General features: G+C 36.2%; 1 protein-coding gene across 11 annotated transcripts in view; it reads left to right on the forward strand.

Moving 5' to 3' along the window:
• ACAP2 (ArfGAP with coiled-coil, ankyrin repeat and PH domains 2) overlaps window positions 1–19,135 on the forward strand; it is a 63,240-nt gene that overhangs the window by 31,714 nt on the left and 12,391 nt on the right. For 6 of the 11 annotated variants that reach the window (XM_071437728.1, XM_071437734.1, XM_071437738.1 and 3 more), the window contains exons 9-18: window positions 406–480; window positions 1,830–1,841; window positions 7,053–7,165; window positions 10,686–10,706; window positions 13,806–13,857; window positions 15,128–15,228; window positions 16,441–16,546; window positions 16,971–17,179; window positions 17,395–17,464; window positions 18,672–18,766. In XM_071437728.1, the coding sequence (XP_071293829.1) occupies window positions 406–480; window positions 1,830–1,841; window positions 7,053–7,165; window positions 10,686–10,706; window positions 13,806–13,857; window positions 15,128–15,228; window positions 16,441–16,546; window positions 16,971–17,179; window positions 17,395–17,464; window positions 18,672–18,766 (854 nt within the window). The remainder of the gene's footprint in view (window positions 1–405; window positions 481–1,829; window positions 1,842–7,052; window positions 7,166–10,685; window positions 10,707–13,805; window positions 13,858–15,127; window positions 15,229–16,440; window positions 16,547–16,970; window positions 17,180–17,394; window positions 17,465–18,671; window positions 18,767–19,135) is intronic. The other 5 variants (XM_071437729.1, XM_071437735.1, XM_071437732.1 and 2 more) reach the window with 3 other exon arrangements.

The raw sequence follows: 19,135 nt of genomic DNA on the forward strand, positions 1-19,135 counted from the left end.
CCTTCTAGTTTTTGCTGCTCCTGCCAGTGCTGCTGCATAGGCCAGCAAGAGCAGCTAAAGCATGAGTCATCCTCCTGGGAGACTGAGCACCAATGCGGTACAGAGTCGCATATGCTTGGCACCATGCTGTTCTTTGAGACAGTTCTTCTAATGCTTACAAGAAATGTACACCTTGGTAGAGGTTAATTCAGGGTGGCAGAGCAGTGCTTTAAACGAGGCTTCAGTGGTTATTCAAGGTAAACAATTTGTGACAAAGAAGTAATTATGCTATGCAAATAAAAGAAAAGTCTTGCAATGTCTAGACATAATGTGTTAGTTCTTTTTTTTTTTGTCAGCATTGTGAAATCTACTGAGCCAAATTTCTTATGATAATTGAAAGATCCAATTTTCTGTTTCTCTTTACAGCTGGATCAGTTGGCTGTAGATGCTGCGAAGGAGAAGAGAGATATGGAGCAAAAGCACTCCACTATTCAACAAAAGGTACTAAACAGAATGTAAAAGGCAGGCTGCACACACTTTTTTTTCTTATCTGTAGCATCTCTCCCCAGCATCTCTGCATCAGAACTGCAAGGGATGGTATTTTTAGTGCAGAGAGACAGACTGACATGTCATTAAGTGTAAGGTTGGATTGCAGATACTAATTTTGTGTTACTGAACAAAATATTATGCTTAGTTTTTACTGAAACATAAATAGAACAGTAGAATTTATTTGAATGCTGAGATTCTAACATTTCAGTAGAACTCCTAATTCCTATTACCTCTTGAATTGAATAAGTTGTACAGGTTTTTGTGTTTCCATGCTGTGTGTTTGTAGAAGAGGTGTATGTGCTGCACAGCCCTACAGCAATAAGTTTCACTTTGGACTGTTCCAAATCCAAGTGCAGTACTTGGAGCTTGTGTGGCAGCTGCTGTTGCATATGAAGAACAAAAGTAAACTTTTGTAAAGAGTTGGTTCAGCTGTGCACAGATATGGTATTGAGAACTTTTAATTGGTGTTTTGGGAAAGATTTGTGCAATAATTCTTTTTACTTCTTGAGAAAAATTTAGGTAATTCATGTTGGGGGAATGACTTCTGTTTGGATGTTTCAGAAGCTCTAGATCAGTATTGGTTTTGCAGATATAATGCTAGAAATTAAAAATATTTCCACTGAACTCTCTGGTAGTGAGCTACAGGCACTTTTGAAAGGGATTAGATACCAGTTTAAAGGTATTAATGCTACACTTCTTACTCTCATTCAAATATGTTCTGGATCTGTTCAAGTGGCATAAATTTTAAAAAGTCCACCCAATAGAAATGAAATCTGATAACTAAATAAATTCAGGAATGAAAACATTCTGAGATTGTAAATTGGGTAGCCTTAGTAGGAGCCAATATTAATACTCATGGGAAAAGAGAACATCTTGGGTTGCTGCAAACATTTTTATTGGTGCATCCTGTCATCCCTTTAGGAGTTGGTGGGAAGCATTAGGATTGCTGTGAAATTGAGCAGATGTGATGATGAGGGCAGAGCTGACATGCTGTGCTTAGAGTCAGGAGATAAATGCAGGCAAGGAAGGGGAAGAAAGGGGGGAATGGGAAAGATGGAGCTTGAGAATTAATGTTGAAGGTCAGAGTTTAAGTTTTTTGGGCTTAAAGGCTCAGTTTCAGGAATGGACAGTAATTGAGAGGTTCTCTGTTAAGAGAACAGTGGTGCTTGCTGAAGGACGTAAGTTATGAGCAATTATCTTTTAATTGGCCATAGAAATAATAACTAGTTACCATGAATTATGGTCACTGCTGTTGCCAATGGTATTTACAGTCTTTGTTTTTTCTTCAAATGCTGCTTAAGGCTGCTTTACAGGTAAACTATTTCTACTAGTTTCAATTATTACTGACACTTTTAAGCTTCATGAAACTTGATAAGCCATATCTGTGTGTAATATAAATATTCTTGATTTCTAGTAGGGAGTGACAAGCACAATAATGTTCCTTTTATTGTTGCTTACTTTAATTGACAATTTCATGCTGTCTCTAAAATATAATCAGGGCAATCAGAATGTACTGTATGTTGTCCTCTTAAGTTCTGTGTTTTGAGTTGTAAGTGTTGTCTCCTGTCCTTATCAGAGAAGTCACTGTCTCATTTTGTGCTGATAATGCCTAGACTGTGCTTTATTGGAGATTCTTCTTACAGCTTGTCCAATCATTTTCTTATTTCCTTATTCAAATCACGTTGTCTGTTTTTGTCTCATCCTACCTGCTTTTCCCAACTTTCACACCAAGTTAGCTTCCAGCTCATCAGGATTTCAGAACTGCCTTAGACTCTGGATCTTTTTATCACTACTTGTCATCTGGTCACCCTGTCCCAGATGGCAACTTTATTCCCCGTTCTCTTCTCATGTCTTGTCATGTTGTTTTCCACTATGTTCCCAAATCTTCCAGTGCCAAATCCTTCCATGTTTTTTAACAACTGAAACTTCTGAAGCTTATTGTGTTGAATATTCCATGAGGTATATATGTATTTAATATACTGAAGTTCTAATCTAATGCTTCAGAATGATGCCTTTCCTTCATTGTGTGGATAAAGAGCAGTTCCTTTTCTGAAATGTATAGGTAAGTGCATACGTGCACACACCTACCCACCTACTACCTGTGTTTGCATATATGTGCATATGCATGCAGAATAATTGCACTAATTAAATAATCCATCTCACTTTTCTGTATAATCATTGTCCTTAATTAGGCTGTTGATGGAGAGGCTATTAAAAGTGTCATGGAAGGGCTTGGTCACCAATATAGTGTGATTTCTTTTTTAGCAGAGCTGATAATCTGATTTACTTTTTTTAATTGCTTATAAGTTTTGTGGTCTATTTACTCAGCAAATGTGCAGGAAACATTTTCTTAACTTTATTTTTTTCAGTGCAAGAAAATATTTTTTCTGTATTAAACTGGAGCAACACATGCTGTGAATTAATCTAGAAATTTCATGATCATTCTGGGAAATTTTTGTAAGATATTTTTATAAGTAAAGATTAATATTAAAAGAGTGGTGTCACAGTGTCAATACATTAGACATGACTCTTGTTTCCTGAGCAGTTTGCAGCCCCGTGCTGTAGCAACACGTTTAATTAAGAAAATATTTTAAAAATCAGTTGCACCTGCAAACAGCTTCATGGTTTTTTGGTATTGTGTCAGACCTAATATTTTGTTCTAAAATGAAGATGATACAGGAAAAGTATTTGCATTGAACTTCAAAAAGTTTTTGTTGTATTCAAATTCCTTTTCCATTAAAGTAAAAATCTGCTTCCAAAGAAGTGCTCAGGAAACAGCTGGAGTGAGAATGATTTGAAAATTAACATATTGAGTAAACAAGGTGATAGGAAACCAGCTGCTACTACAATCACAAAGCAGGCAGAAACCAGAGCTGCTGTTGAGAAGTTGTGCAGACTAACTCCTGTCTCCAAAACCAGAGATGTGCTTGTATTTCAAGTGACTTGTTTGCTCAATGGCACTCTCACATTCTCTCACTCTGTCTTGGGCTGTAAACCGTGTTACTTGTGGTGTCTGTTGTTTCAAACCCTTCCTTGAGGGACTTTTCAGCTTAAGTGTGACAAATATCTCTTCCCAATGGAATGGAAATGGGAGCAGCTTTCTAAATGGGAGGTTTGCACAATTAGTGCCTCCTGTTTAGTGTATGCTGGCCTAATTTTTCAGGTTAGTGTTTTCTTTAGTACTTATGCTCTCCCAATTTCTGCCTTCTTAAAAAACTTTTAAAATGCTGAGTCTCTAAAGTAAAAAATAATTTGGGTTACACATTAAATGTTAAAATATAGTTCCTAAGATTTACTGGTAAAATGGTTTGATTGGCTTTCATGGCCTGATAGCAATTTTGAAAGTAAATCAAAAGCTCTGCTACTGAAAAGTAATGGGAGGTTTTGTTTTGGGGGAACAAGAAAATCATGCACAGAGAAACAGAAAACATGCTCTGAAATGAATCAAGGATGTGTGATGAATTGATACGTTCATACGAAAATGCATTCACTGAAACACTGTCAAGAATATTAAGTGTTCTGTGACACACCAGATTAGTATTATTTCTGGAGATGAAAGTTGTTTTTCCATTGCCAGCTGGTTTGCTGTACCCCATGGACATTTAAAGAAAAAGGGTGGAAAAAAAGGCATGAAAGCATGCTGTGTGCTTCACTTATATAACCCACTTCTACATGTTTCTCTTCCAGTAGCAGTCAACCGTGAAAAATCAGTGTCAGAATAGAAGCCATAGATGTTTATTCTTTCAAAACTGAATGAAATATGTGATGTAGCACTTCGGTGAAAATTACATAATACTGGCTAAATTTTCTTAGTTCTGGTTAGGTGAAATCTACTTTAGTCCTGACACCTAATTAGTTTAATTATGTTTAAAATGAAGGCTTTATCAGTTGTGTGCCTGCTGGCAGAATACACAATTCTGAATCACATACAGTGACTGAGTTTATTAACATGTGATTCTCTTATGCAGGACACTGGAAAGATATGGGTGGATTTTTCTCCACCCCAGATTATTTTTCATGATTCATTAAACTTTTCCATGCACCAAGATAAAAATAAACTATAATGTGACTGCTTTGCTCCTATTTTTTAAATTGTAGAATAGTAGAGACTAAGATCAGAACACAGCTGATTTCGGGGTTTTTTTCTACTTTTATCCATGGAATTGAAATGGGGCATTTTTTTTTTTCTGATTGTTTTTCCTAATCACAACTTTATCAATGAAGTTTTATGGATAAAGCACTTGGAAGCCTTATTCCCTCCCCCTTCCAGCTGGTAGTCTGCCATGTTCAGTTAAGGAGATATTTGACATTTGCCTCTATACTCTTAATGTCTTTTTCTGCTCTGTAAAAGTGGAATTCAATCAGGGAAGTAATTAAAAATGACACTAAATGCATTTCATGAGAAGGCTCAGTATTTTAGATAATTCTAAGTTAGAGTGTGGCATGGTAAATGATCCATATACACCTTCAAAGCATAGATCTGGAGTCATTGGAAAAGACAGCTGCATTTTCTGCAGCAGTTCTCCAGACCCAAAGGAAAATGTGATTACATAGTAGGTTGGACAAAAAAGACTGGGGAAATGTATGTTGTCTTCAACTAGACAAGGAGCTGCAGGCATCACTGAGGCAGGAAGATGCAACTCTTTAGCAGATTTCATTATGTTTGGGAGCTGGTAAGTTAGAGTAATTTATCAGTTTTTGGGGAATGTAGGGAATGTGACATCAGCATGTCTAAGTTTGTGCATAGTGGTTTTCTCTTTTTATTTTGAGAGCTTACATGAAGTCTTTTATGTTCAGCATGTTCAGATCTAGAAAACAGGCAGAAAATCAAAGTTATTAATTGCTGAATAATAAATTTAAAAAATTGATTTTGTTTTGGTTAAGAGTTCTTTTGTAACTAGTATGTTTATTCAGATCAGTGTATGGTAGTGATGTGATAGTTCCATTTCCTTTCAGAACTCTTGCATTGATCATCTGTCAATTCAATAGTAAAAATCTAGATTTAACATTTCAACATTAGGTAATCTATCCAGATTAGCAATAGATGAAAACAGTGAATAATTTTAAGGAATTTGTGCTGTTCTGAGTGGGAAGCTTAAAGGGCCCATTTTAATATTTGTAACCATTTCACTATCATGTGTAATTAACCTTGGATTGGACCAAACCATCTGCATGTACAAGAGTAAACATCATGTGTAGCACGAAAGTTGTTTGCATCCTGGGCTGTTACCTGGGGATAATGACCATGTTGGTGTTGAAGCTACTTTTTTTATATATATTTCTTGCCTCTTTTCCTTTATGTATAGACAAATTGTTAAGAAGCAAAGTACAAAGCAGAGACTTTCAGATATACTTATTACACAAAGCTGGTGTTTGCAATTTATGAAAAGTAACTACTGTAGGTTCAGGAAAATCATAATACAAAATGTTCTGTCTTTTTAGTATTTAATTTGTTTGGTTTTTTTCTTCTGAAATTTAATTTTCAGTAATGTGTCTCTTACACCCATATTAAGGGGAAGAAGCCATATGTTGCTAGTCTACTTTAAAGATATACATTTTAATAACAGTGAAATAAAATTACAGCATGTATATTTTTTTCATTGCTGGACAAAGTTGTAAAAATTATGTCATTCCATGTGTGCTTTTTCCTGCACCCTTAGTAGATGTTAGCCTCCCACTCTCTGAATATCTGAACTCTACCTCCCTGGAAAGAGCCCATGCTGTTCTCAATGAGATGTGAAAGCAAATGATCATCACATGTGTTATTACTTAGTCTAACTTACCTTTGCTAAAGATGAGATAATAAGATAAGCAGTCAGCTTTTCTAAAGCTCAGAAAGCTGCTATTAATTGTTATTAGCTGGATTTAGTTGTTATTAGGTTGATGGAAATGCATATTCCTTTGTCCTACTTGTAATTTTGTAATCTTATCCAAGATCATAAAGAAAAAATTACTGCTAAGGTCTTGTCATCAGTGCCAGCACCATGATTGCTTTACTCTAGAGTTAACTGATAGCATCATCTTTATTTCATTACTTGTCTTCAAAGTTCCTATGCAGCTCAGCTGTCAACATGACAGAGCTGAAGAAAATGCTAAAGCACGACTGACTTTATACATATCTGCAGCAGGCTGCAACTGTTTCTCAGTTTTGACTCCTAACTTTCATGGCTTCTTTTCCTCTGCTTTTCTATCCCCTTTCTTGGGAATATATGAGAGACCATTTGAGCAGACAGTTGAAGCATCAGATGCTCTGTCAGCAATGTTTGCCCTCTATTTGGCTGTAGAGTTCACCAATACCTGAATAAGAAATTCCCCTTGTTGCAGGTAAAGTAAAAATCTTCAGCATTCTCATTGCTTAAAATTGCTTTTTTTAAAAAAGCCATCAGGGGCTGAGAGTCGTGGTTTGACTAATATGTGTTGCGAGCAAAACCTTATTCCTAGGTATTTACTCTTTGACAACAGTACTGCTCATATTTGAAGTTTTGTTTGAACTGCAGTGTGTTTTTCTTGTTCCTTTGTACTAGGATTATTCCAGTGATGATACTAAACTAGAATACAATGTAGATGCAGCCAATGGCATTGTTATGGAAGGTTATTTATTCAAGCGAGCCAGCAATGCCTTCAAGACTTGGAACAGGTAATTATTCAGAACCTCTATTTGCTGCTAATAAAAATACTGCTTTTTAACCTGAATTCTCATCTGATTCATAATCTCTGTAACTTGAGTCCATAGTTTTGACAGAACCCTGGGGTGACTCTGTTAGTTAACTTAGAGATAACACTTCACAGCCATTTTTCCTTGTTTTCTGTACTAGTTGTTTGCAAACCTTTCCCTTGTGAAAGCATATGCTAGGAAAGTGTTAGAAGACAGAGTAAAATAGAAGTTGTATAACCACTGGAAGCAGGGAAACACAGTCAAGGACTCAAATAACTTTCAAATTATTTTTCCTGAAAGTTAAGCAATGTAGTTGTTATCCTTTAAAATTCCTGTCCTGTGCAATGACTTTTGCTTAGTAGTTTTGATGGCCCTTTTGGGAATTCAAAATATATTGTTAGTCATATATCCTTAACAATGTATATTTTACTACTATTTAAATATTTTTCTTCCTGAACAGGATTTCTTTTGCATTTCCAAGGGTGTGTGCTTTTTTCAAGGCACTATATATGCTGGAGCATTTACAGCACAGCTGGATACAGTTCTTGAGTTTTAGATGTAATTTGTTGTGATAAAGAGCTCTCTATTGTCCATGTTCTGTTATTTTTTCAGTGGTGCCTCTGTTAAACTATCTGCTGGGTTTCAAAGGACAGAATGTGCATTTGAGTGGGTGTTCCCTTCCAATATGAATTATTCTGTACTTTCTTGAGCATCTCAGCACACCACAAGCTTGTAAGAAATTGGGATCACTTCAGTTAAATCCATAGACTGATGCAAGGGCCACTGGTGTCAATAAAACTGTATCTATATTAGCAAGTCATGGGTAACTAGTACAAAGGATTTTGCTTTGGACTGATTCTGGTCTGGTCCTTTGGCCTGATTATTCATCTGTAATTGTGATGTACTTTCTGGGTTAGTTTCATGCAAGCAGAATTCAGAGTTCTCCAAGACAAATCTGTGAAGCATCAGAGGATGTGAAGGGAGAACACCAGGAGATGTGGGTCAAAAGCACCTTCCTGGTGTGAGGTAAAATGTCTGTGTTAGCATACTGAGAAAAATCTCAGTAATAGGGCAGGGATGGTCCTTTATTGGATTCCCAAGGAGCTGAAAGGTCCTTTTTGCCATTGCTGATGGTGAAACTCTGACTCTGGGTTCCCCTTTTGAATAGCAGGAAGGCCTTGCTCTGCAAGGGAGGTGACAGGAGGGAGCAGCACAGGAGTGTCTGCTTCCACATGCTCTCACTCCTAGGAGTAGTGTACATGCCTCTTACTTTCAGGTGGTTAGAGAGTTTGTGTTCAATTAAAACTAACTTCTGTATGTTGGTAATTTAAATGGACACAAAGTAAATAAGGAGAAGATGTAATTAAATCAAGATACACAAAGACATTCCTTCAGATTAAGTTACAGATTTGAACGATATAATAAAAAGCATATCCAAGCAATAATTTAAGAGGGCAAAGATAAACAGCTCATTAATGAGTCAGAGCTGCCTACCTTTATTACATAATTGATACTTGGTTATAGTTTATTCTTCTGTTTATCACAGGAGCATTCGATAAAGCAAAACCTTTAACCTTTTTAGTATTAGATTCTTGATAATTTATCTCACTGAGATAGACTAGTTGGATGCTTTTAGGCAAAAAAATGGGATTGGATATGCTGTCTATAAATAGTTCTGAAATTGAATCAATCATTTAAATTTTGTATTCCACGTGTTCACAAACCATTACTAATTGCTATTAAACTACTTTTATCATACAAAAATATACATTTAAGACCTTAATGAAGACAGTTTTTAATTTCTGAATCTAGCCCCCCATTTTTGCTATGTTTTAATAAAATAAAGAAGTATTTTTATTATTTCTGAATACATTTGTAATTGCTTGCTATACTGTAGGCACAGAAGTGGTCACTGCCTGTTTCCTATGATGGAAAGTTTTAGTTGTGTAGTGTTACAGTTTCAGCTGTGGGGAATTGTACTGATTGAAGTTTACCATAAACTAGAGATTAACTAGTGACTGGAAAAACCCTATAAAGTACAAGAAAGGATTTTGTTATTGCATTAAACTGTTTTGTGTGTAAAATTTTACAAAATATTGAACGAGGAAACGTTTAGAGCATTATGTGTTTTATTTTAGGGAATTCTGAGCTAATGTCAAGACAGACAAGATACTTCTAGTGTTCTTACAGATTAAGCAGTTTGCTCCTTTATTATATCCTCATCTTTGGGGAAGGTGGATGGAAAATCAACCAGCTGAAACAAAATTAGAAGAATTTGCCTAGATATACTGGAATTTTCTGCTGTTCTGAGCCAAAGGTGACAGCACTGCTCTTCCTTGCTGACTGCTAAATGCACTGTCAGTAGTAATATGTATTAAAATGGAGGCTTCTCTTTTACCCTCCTTGCTCTCAGTTGCGCTTATGTTGGTTCTAGACCTTTTTAAGAACTCCATCAAGGGTGAATTAAAGGCACCAAAACCCTTCCTAATAGCCCCTGTTAGCAGATACTTGGCAACATTAAAAGCATGAGAGATGAGGGTATGATAGGTTTTGTGTGGGTTTGACACAGCAGAGTGATTCTAGCTGACAAATGATAGAAATGTGATGCTTCTCTGTGCATGTCTTGGTCAGTGAATCCATGGACCCCACAGTGATATTATCCTGGGAAAAGTCTGATTGCTAGGGGAGAAAAAAAAAAAGAAGACTGTATAATACAGCCTTTTGAAGGGGGGCAAATCTGTTGTGGTGAATGAAAATTTGTTTCCAGTCCAAACTAATGTCTTGCTAGCATAATGAAATTTCTTCCTGCAGCACCTGGCAGCTCGTGTTTCATCGTCTCAAGACTTTAATTATTTGGGCTTTTACATCAAGTTTCCTGTTCGTGGGACAGGTCTGTGTGACACTGGCTTCAGAAACAAATAAATGTTTGAGCAGGCTGCAAAGTAAACCCCGAGCTGTTTGCAATTCAGTGTCACTGTTTTGAAAGAGATGGAGCTTTTGTAATCTCTTTTTGTTGTGACTAAAAGGACATAATGCACACAAGTATTGCAGATAATACAGTTTACTGCAATCAAAATTATATCCTTGTACTGCAAAGTCTTAGAATAACAGGTATGGACACCTGTGTTTAGAATGAATGTATGTCTGTCTGTTGGTAAATTATACACCTTATTGTACACCAGTTTTCTTAAGGCATCAGGGCAAGAGTCAGGTGCATTTATTATGGAGCAGTAGCTGGACAGCTCTTTTGGTTCCCAGAAATTCAAATGAAAAATAAGTCCATATCATAAAGAATAAACGTGTGTAGGGAGAAAAGCATTTGTCAGACCACTAGTATGTTCCAAATAGGTTTTAGATTGGGTGCAATAGATATTTTCCTTTTTAATTCTGCTGTATTTTCAGATCATGCTAATTCTTTTCTTATTTTGCTCATTTTGCATTTTTCATCCCTTTTCCTCCTTTCCTTTATGTTTTAATCCTACCCCATTTTTTCACATGACAGGAAAAAGCCAGATCACATCAGGTACCAACCAGCTTCTTTTATACCTTCCCAATGTTTCCTTGGCACGCACAAAGCTCTTCATTAACCCTGCATTTAATTTTGATTACTTGCAATGGATGTATAAGTGACTCAGTCTAAGAAAATAACAGAAGGATTCTGCCTGGGATGCCACTATACCTGCTGCTCAATTCCTTTAAAAGATTCAGAAATATTGAGCTGGGTTTTAGCTAAAAAAGGAATTAAAGCCAAGTTTCTGCACTCAAACTTCTGAGTATACAAGATCAATGTCTTGCCTTTTTCCAATTGAAGTTGATGAGATTTTTTTTTCTTATCAACTGCATTGGGAATAGACATGTACTTTTAAATGTTGTGCATTATTAATTACTCTGTTTTAATTGTGTGCTGCTAGCAACTAGAGGAGAAAACTGTTTCTGAGAATCATAAAGCACAATTCATTGTTTTATGTAAAACTCAAAATTTGTATTTTTTTCAGTATTACTCTCAGTTCTCAGAAACTAGAATTTTTTTTTCTTTAGATTTTTCATTGTTTCCTATTTAATAAATACAGTTTTGAATGGTGTAGGTGTACATGATGGAAAACATTCCGTTTTTAAACAGGAACAACTGTATTTAACCACTATGAAGTGAGGCAGTGTAAACTACTTTAATATTCCAAAGAATGTTCTCTCCTTCACCATGGTTCTCTCTTGCTTTTGACAGAATGATACATTTAAGGAAACTTTGGTAATAATACTTATTGCACACATGATGCCTGAAGATTTTCAATTTTTTTTTAGAACCTGATAGATGTGGGTTACTCTTTAGCAGCACCTTCAGTACAGAGATTGTACCTCAGAAGTTCCTGGATGATGCTGGTGCAGACCCCCAGCAGACTACAATAAAGTGAAGTTTGCTACAGTAAAGTGAAGAGTTTGTTGATGGTATTTGGTTAATGAGGAATAACTCCAAGTTCTTGGCCTGAATAAAACTGCTGTGGTGCTGACACCTTGGAGGGCCATCTGACACTTTGATCTTGTTAGGAAAAAATTAAAATGTATTTACCCTGACATCTACTTACAAGTTATCCAAAATTGTAAATTGTTGATCTCATTCAGTAAAAGTTTATTTTAGAAAAGCACCAAAACCTGCACCCTTTGTGGCTGGAGTGAAATTGTTTTTAACAGATTTAATGTCTCTACTAGGGAAAAAAAAAGGAACTGAAATACTTTCAAAACTTCTAGACTAGGTTTTAAAGATGGCACAAATTTGTGTTACAATTTGTGTGATCACTTATATCCAAGTGATGAGATTAGAGCTTGTTTACTGGAGTAACTCATGAAATATTTAGCTGTAGAACAAATGAAGCATCGCATTAATGAAGTTAATTGCACTCCTAAGGCTCTTACTAGGGATTATGCTCCATTGCTCGTTGTCTTGGGGCAAGGCTGCTTTTTTTTCCCCTTTACCACTCCCTTTATCACTTAGGCACTGCTTTTCATGTTGTTCTCTTTTGTGTTATGTTCACAAAAAGCACATGAAAAATGACATGAGTTTATTTCCTTTTCAAGTCTGCTTTTTTGTTAAGTTTCCTATATGAATATTAGCAATAACCTGCCTTATATTTGGGGCACACTTACTGCATCTGTAAATAGTTAGTAAAGATGATCCCTTTTCAATTGCAGTGACTAAAACTACTGCTGTTAATAAATTTAAAAAATCAAGAATGACAAGAGATCCTGTTGTTGCTTTTTAAATTAAATATATCTGCACAACATTTGAAAAGATTCTTAAAAGGTAGAATCTCATCTGTCTATGAAACACTAACCTTTCTAACAAATACTAGCTTTTCTGTTTGGGATCTAACATATTTTGTATATATTAATTTTTCTTAACCATCTTTGTGCACTTCTTTCCAGGAATGGCTTGTGGTGGTTGAATAAATACATGGGGCCCTCTTGTTACTAATTGTAGTAAACTGTAGCTTGAAGCTCAACAGCCTGTGGAGAATAACAAGATCTGTTGCAACACAATATTTTGTGTACTGTTACCACTCAAACGAACTGGTAGTTCAGGAAAAAGTGTTGTGTGGTAAAGGTGGGGTATTGGAGATGATTGAGGAATGATGCTGTGGTAAACACAGGTTTGCATTATAAGCCTGAACAAAACAAGGTGTAAATTTCACTGAATTGTCTTGTACATTCCTTTCATTTTTGTCAGTGAAAATGAAACTGTGATCATTGGTTTGCTTTTATTTTGTGCATCCCAGAAGAGCTAGAAAGGCATGGTTATGTCTACTGGGTTTGTTTTTTTTTCATTCAGTGGTCTGATAAAACATTTTTCGAGATCTGAGGGGTTTTTCACCCAAAGTGTGAGTGATTTTTCCATTCTCTGAGATGTATCCTATGTGAACAGTGAGTTTGACAAGGAAGGATACGGTTCAGAGGAGTTTTTAAGCATTATATTATCTTTTGGATTTTACAGGATGCCTTCGTTAAAGCATTTATTTGATTTATTTGATTTATTTGATTTTTCTTCAAAGCTGAGGCTTAATTTAGGATCCTACTTAAAAGGTTTTCGTTGTATTTTTTTTTTTTTTTTTTTTTTAGTTTTTATATGTAGTGTTTTTATTTCAGACATGCCCAATGTAGGATAGCATTACCATGGGATAGCAACACCAAAGCATTTTTTGTGCTTTAGTAAGTAGTTCTACTCCCAGAAATATTTCAGGATTAGTTTACACGGGTTTAAGTATTTCTGTTATTCAAGCTATCTGAATTTGTGTTATCAAACAACTACTTAAAATCATAACTTGCTGCTAAAATGCAGAAGGAAATGTTCTTTAAAATGAAAGTGTTTTGTGTGATAGCTTAACTAATGTTGTCATAACATGAATGTGTTTGTTTATGACTCAAATTATTTGAACCTTGCTTTCTTTTCTGTTTTGTCTCTGCTTTCCCTTTTTTCATTAATGTCATGAAATATTTGCCAAAATTGACCGCAGTATTACTTTCCTGAATTCTTTCATGCAGTCTCTTTGTAGACTGTATGTTAGCACATCTCAGTCACATAAGCACTGTAAAATCAGTTATGTATTCTCTGGATGTCTCTTCATTTGAATAGGCGCTGGTTCTCAATACAAAATAACCAACTTGTGTACCAGAAGAAATTTAAGGTAGGAGTTGAAAACTGGCTTGGGATAGTTTGGGGTTTGGGTGATGATTTTTCTGATTGATTGGGGAAACTGCTGATGTGAAGATCCTGTGTGATCTTCAACAACCTACTGCTTTCTTCTAAATTAGTTTCTCCCATTGTAAAATGAGACTTATAGCTACACTGACAGATTCTGAGATTCCTGTGCACTGATTGCACTCATACTTTATTTGCTGTGGGTTTTGTAACCTAGTTAGAGCTTTAAAAGTTGTCGGTCCCAAAAGGCTTGTGCTCACTTGCTGGCAGTCAAATATTCCATGCTGTTCTCTGAGCAGTTGTGTTTAACTCTTTCAGGACTTGCTCCTCCAGTTGCTTACTGATTCACACACCCAATTCAGCAATAGGGGAAAAAAGCATGAAAGCTCGTTACAAAGTAGTCAGGGCTGCTAAATACATGTATTTAGTATTGAAAATGTACAGTGGTTCAGCAGTCAATATCTGCCTTGCTGCTGGTGGAAAGTGCAGCTATTCTAGGTTAAATCAGCAAGTCCAGCTCTGCCCCAAGCCATAGAACGTTTTCAGTCAGGTTTTGGGCCCCTGCTCTTTTGTTTGCTGTTCTAGAATCTGCTTTTGCACCAAGGAGCTGTAGCTGTTCTTCAGGTTGGGAAAAAATAGAGCCTGTATGGAAATAGTGGGGAAAAAAAGAGGAAAGAGCTTATGGCAATTAATTCCTCTTCACTGCAAACAGACTGGGATCAGAGGCTGTTCCTTGCTATCTGATGCTGTCAAATCAAGCAGCTTCATTTCTGTGGTTGGAAAGAAAACACACAGTTGAGTTTGAGCATGTTTGGTTGGGCATTCTGTGTTTGTGAATTCTCCTTGCTCTTTTTTTTTAACTGCACCTTTAAAATGTTGATAGCTCATAATGGAATTCTTACGAATTAAATCAAATTTTCAAAACTACTGCATTTAGCTTCTGGGGTTTTTTATGTGTCACTTAAAGTACTGCTGATTTAAGTATAAATTTTCTGATTTAATAATGAGTTAATGACATTTCTTAGAGTATCTTTCTAGTTTGAATACTGTTGTTTAAATTTAAGGTGCTGATTATTCAGTAGATTGGATTGTAGATCTCCAAATCCACTGAGTTCAAATTTTATTTTTGAAGGAAAAAATTAGTGTAACCAGGCAAATAGAATTCAATGATTAATAATTCAGGATTGAGTTATTATCTTAGTATCAACTATATTGTTTTTTTCTCTGTGACTCTCTTGTTAACTTTTGTCCCTTAGGATAATCCCACAGTGGTTGTTGAGGACTTGCGGCTCTGCACAGTTAAACACTGTGAAGACATAGAGAGACGTTTCTGTTTTGAGGTGGTTTCTCCAACAAAGTAAGGAGAAGCAGTGGAGTATATGTTTATTTAAAAATAAAAATAATTACATGTAGTTGTTTTAAAATGTAAGATTAATGTTTCTCTTGGGATAGATCAAAACAGGAAAAGTATCTGAAAAATTCTGCTCTCTGAAATTTTGGCTGAGAGTAAGTGATGCTGTGAGAAGTGTCCCTGGTATTTAGTTTACTTTTGGCATTAAAATAAACATGCATTCTTGTGCTTTTTGCATAAATGGCTTGTGGTGCAGGGCTCTGCTGGAGCTTAGTAATAGCTGATACTATCAGCTGCTTAGTAATGTAGAAAATAGGTCTCAGTTTCTCCACATTTCTGATTGGCGCAATTAGAGAGAAGCACTTAAATAAGCTGTTGTCTCAGTCATGTTAAATTATACTTCAGAATGCACTAAATGAAACTACTAAAATGAAACTACTAAACAAAAAATAAAATTATTTTTCAGCTCTAGCAGTGCATTGGTTGTACTTAGGGAATTTTGGCATCCTGCCACAGCAAGAGCAGGACATGGATTCCTCATTAGTGATTGTGAGATGTGACCATATTTAAGTTTTTGATACGAGGTCAACATGCTTTTAGGTTTGGAGGTTATCTACACTTTCCACTCCTTCTTAGATTTCTCTTTTGAGGAGATTGCTGTCTATCCTGATCTTTGCATCCCCAGTTGTGGTTCACTATAACAAGCATTTTGCTCTTGCTTGCCTGTGCTTTTTCAACCCACAAGTGTTGGAACAGTTTTATACTTCAAGACCTGTTTCTTTTACTGCTGATAAGCAAAGTAGTTCATTCTTTGTCATAGAGCTTTAAAGTTACTCTCTTGATGTCAGCGAATGAAAGTGTGTTTTAAAGGACTGATACCTGTGACTTTTGTCACAGGTGTAAAATGCATCTGAGGATATAAAAAAGAAAAATTTTGAATAAGAAAAGGAATAGGAAACTAAGCCATTGTCAGTTGTTTTGGAAGAGTCATTTCTGTGTCTATATTAGCATTACCTGCAAATAATTTTGAAATAAGGAGTTTGCAGCTCACAAAGGCTCAGCTGCTTTGTTACCTTAAAATAAATGTGTTTATTAGATGATGCCTACTAAACTTGTGATAGCAAGAAACTTGCTCCATCAAAACAGAGCCCTGAGCAATGTGCTGTTGGATGTCAGCTGCTTGGCCACCGTCTCTGAGCACTTTGTGATTTGCCACAGGAGCTGCATGCTTCAGGCTGACTCGGAAAAGCTGCGGCAGGCGTGGATTAAGGCTGTTCAGACCAGTATTGCCACAGCATACAGAGAAAAAGGGGATGAATCTGAGGTGAGTTTATCAATCCACCAAACAACTACCTCCCTTTAGATCCTGAAAATTTTAAATTCATAAAGCCTCTTTTAATGAGAGAGAAGGAAAGAAACAATCCGGTTTGTCTTCAGTGGAAATGCAATGAAATTTTGAAGGCTGTGAATTATATCTGATCTGTCTTTCACTCACCATGTTAATGTTACTGTGGTCTGTATGTTTTTTTGAGATTTCTCTGTAATGTGATTAAAAATCATAGGATATTCTTATATTCAGTTTTATGTATCTTCTAAAAAGCTAAACTTTTTTTTATTCTGTAGCTTTCCTTGGCCTTGATAGCAGAGACTTTTCTTGGATTTTAGTGTACAGTCAATATCTGTGGGACTTTAATTTCTTTAGTTTAGCATGTCTCTTAATTGGTTTGTTTTTGTCTTTTCTCTTTTAGAAACAGGAAAAGAAATCATCCCCTTCTACTGGGAGCCTAGAATCTGGGAGTGAGACCAAAGAGAAGCTGTTGAAAGGAGAGAGTGCTCTGCAGAGAGTGCAGTGCATTGCTGGCAATGCTGCCTGCTGTGACTGTGGTTTGGCAGATCCTCGCTGGGCCAGTATCAACCTGGGAATCACACTGTGCATCGAGTGCTCTGGGATACACAGGTTGGGGAGCTCCTCAGCTGCATTTCATTTGTGCATTGGCTTAATTAGCAAGGGTGGTGTTTGCCTCTTCAAAGGTATATTGAAAGAAAATTAGAGACCCTTGTTTGTAAATAGAATTAAGGTAACTGCTTTATTTGCATAAATTAATGGTAAATCTGTCTGAGGTAAGATATAACATGTAGTTACAGGTTAATGTTTTTTCCCATGTTGTTTAGGAGCTTGGGAGTCCACTTTTCAAAAGTAAGATCTTTAACGTTGGATTCATGGGAACCTGAACTCCTAAAGGTACAGTATTTTTGAAACAGGTTTCTATTTGGTACTTAGATTGTTGTTCTAAAGCCTCTGCATTAGAAAGTTCAATGCAGGAAACACATTTGTACCCAGTGTGTCTTGCAGTTTTGAGCAGAAAATGTTTATACTTGTGTGTTGGTTTATTTTAATTCATACTTTCTTATACTCCATAGTAATTTGTTCTACAAACTTGCAATTCAAAACAGCTTACAACACCTTCAGGTTCCCAAGTGCACTTTGAGTAGCAAGTTTCATCTGATACTTTCAACATATAGAAAGGCAAATCTGTTTACAAACCAATAATGTCTTTTGGAAGTGATACATCAGCCTAAAGAATGATCATACTCAAAAATTTGAATGTCAGCTATTAACAGTGAGATGCTTCTGGCCTATAGGAGAGTACTCATGCAACTGCTCTTGTGTACCAAATTTCTAGCTGGAGCCATGGTTATAAAAGTCATGTGACACTGAAATCCTGAAATCGGAATTCATGCATGGATGCATGTGTGCAACTGGATAACTCATGCAAACATTTGTTTCTAGCTGTGATGTTCTGGCACTTAGGAATTGCTTCTCTATTCTCAACAAACAAAAGACAATGTGCTTTGTGGTTAAATAATTTTTTATCAATGTGTTCATGCTGATAAAACAACCAACCAAGCCCCATGCCCACTCAAAAAAAAAAAAAGCTGTACCTCTTGTATTATTCATGTAAATATCAGAACTAAATATTCTACCTGTTATTAGAAACAAGAAATCTGTTCATTGCAATCAATAGGGTTAAATTCTCCTGTAAGTAGGCTTTTGTGTTTGTTCCTTTTCTATAGTATTATATCAGATTATGCCCATTGGGTAAGGTGGAGTACAGTTGATTGAATTGTCTCTTGCTGATGGGCTAAGAACAGCTCCTGTCAAAGCTGGTGGAAAAACACCTTTGGTAATGAGGCCTGCAGGTGTCATTCTGGTGGTTGTTTTTTCAGGCACTTAAAGAGTGACTAGATTTTTTTCTTACCTTACTCAGAATATGGTCTCTCTATTCACTGATTGTTTCTTTATTATCATATAAACCCATGCTTATTTCTGGTAGTGTACTTTATATTTACTAAGTTGTAAATATAGGCTGAGTGAGGTTAAAAACAACTGAATAGGTAGATAAAGCTTTTTGCAACTATATTTGAGTTTTTTTCATTTTGCTTTATAGCTTATGTGTGAATTGGGAAATGATGTTATAAATAGAATATATGAAGCGAAGTTGGAAAAAGTGGGAGTAAAGAAGCCACAATCTGGAAGTCAAAGGTAGTATTTTACCAGCAGTGCCTGTTGCTTCCTTTTATTGTTGCTTCCCTTAGCCTCCCCCTGTAAAAGCTGCTGCCACTTAACTGTGTTACACTCCTTTAGTGTACTCATTTCCCTGTATCTCTCCCTTTTCTCACTCTCTCTGTTTATTGGGCATTCCTTCTGTTGGTCCCTTGTGCTTCTGCTGTTCATTTGTTCTTTTTGTGATCTCACTCCCTCCTTTTGATGACAGCTCTAGAGCATCACTGTGGACATGTGGATTTTGTTTCCTCTCTGCTGGGTACCAGCTCAGCCAGCTGTACTTGGTGTGTGAGTGCTCCTGGAAGGAGCCTGTGGCTCTTCCTTTTGTTTACAGTGACTTTGTTCTTC

This window comes from Agelaius tricolor, unplaced genomic scaffold, assembly GCF_023055355.1.
Source record: "Agelaius tricolor isolate 1412-34295 unplaced genomic scaffold, bAgeTri1.0.p SCAF_12, whole genome shotgun sequence".
Classification (NCBI taxonomy): Eukaryota; Metazoa; Chordata; class Aves; order Passeriformes; family Icteridae; genus Agelaius; species Agelaius tricolor.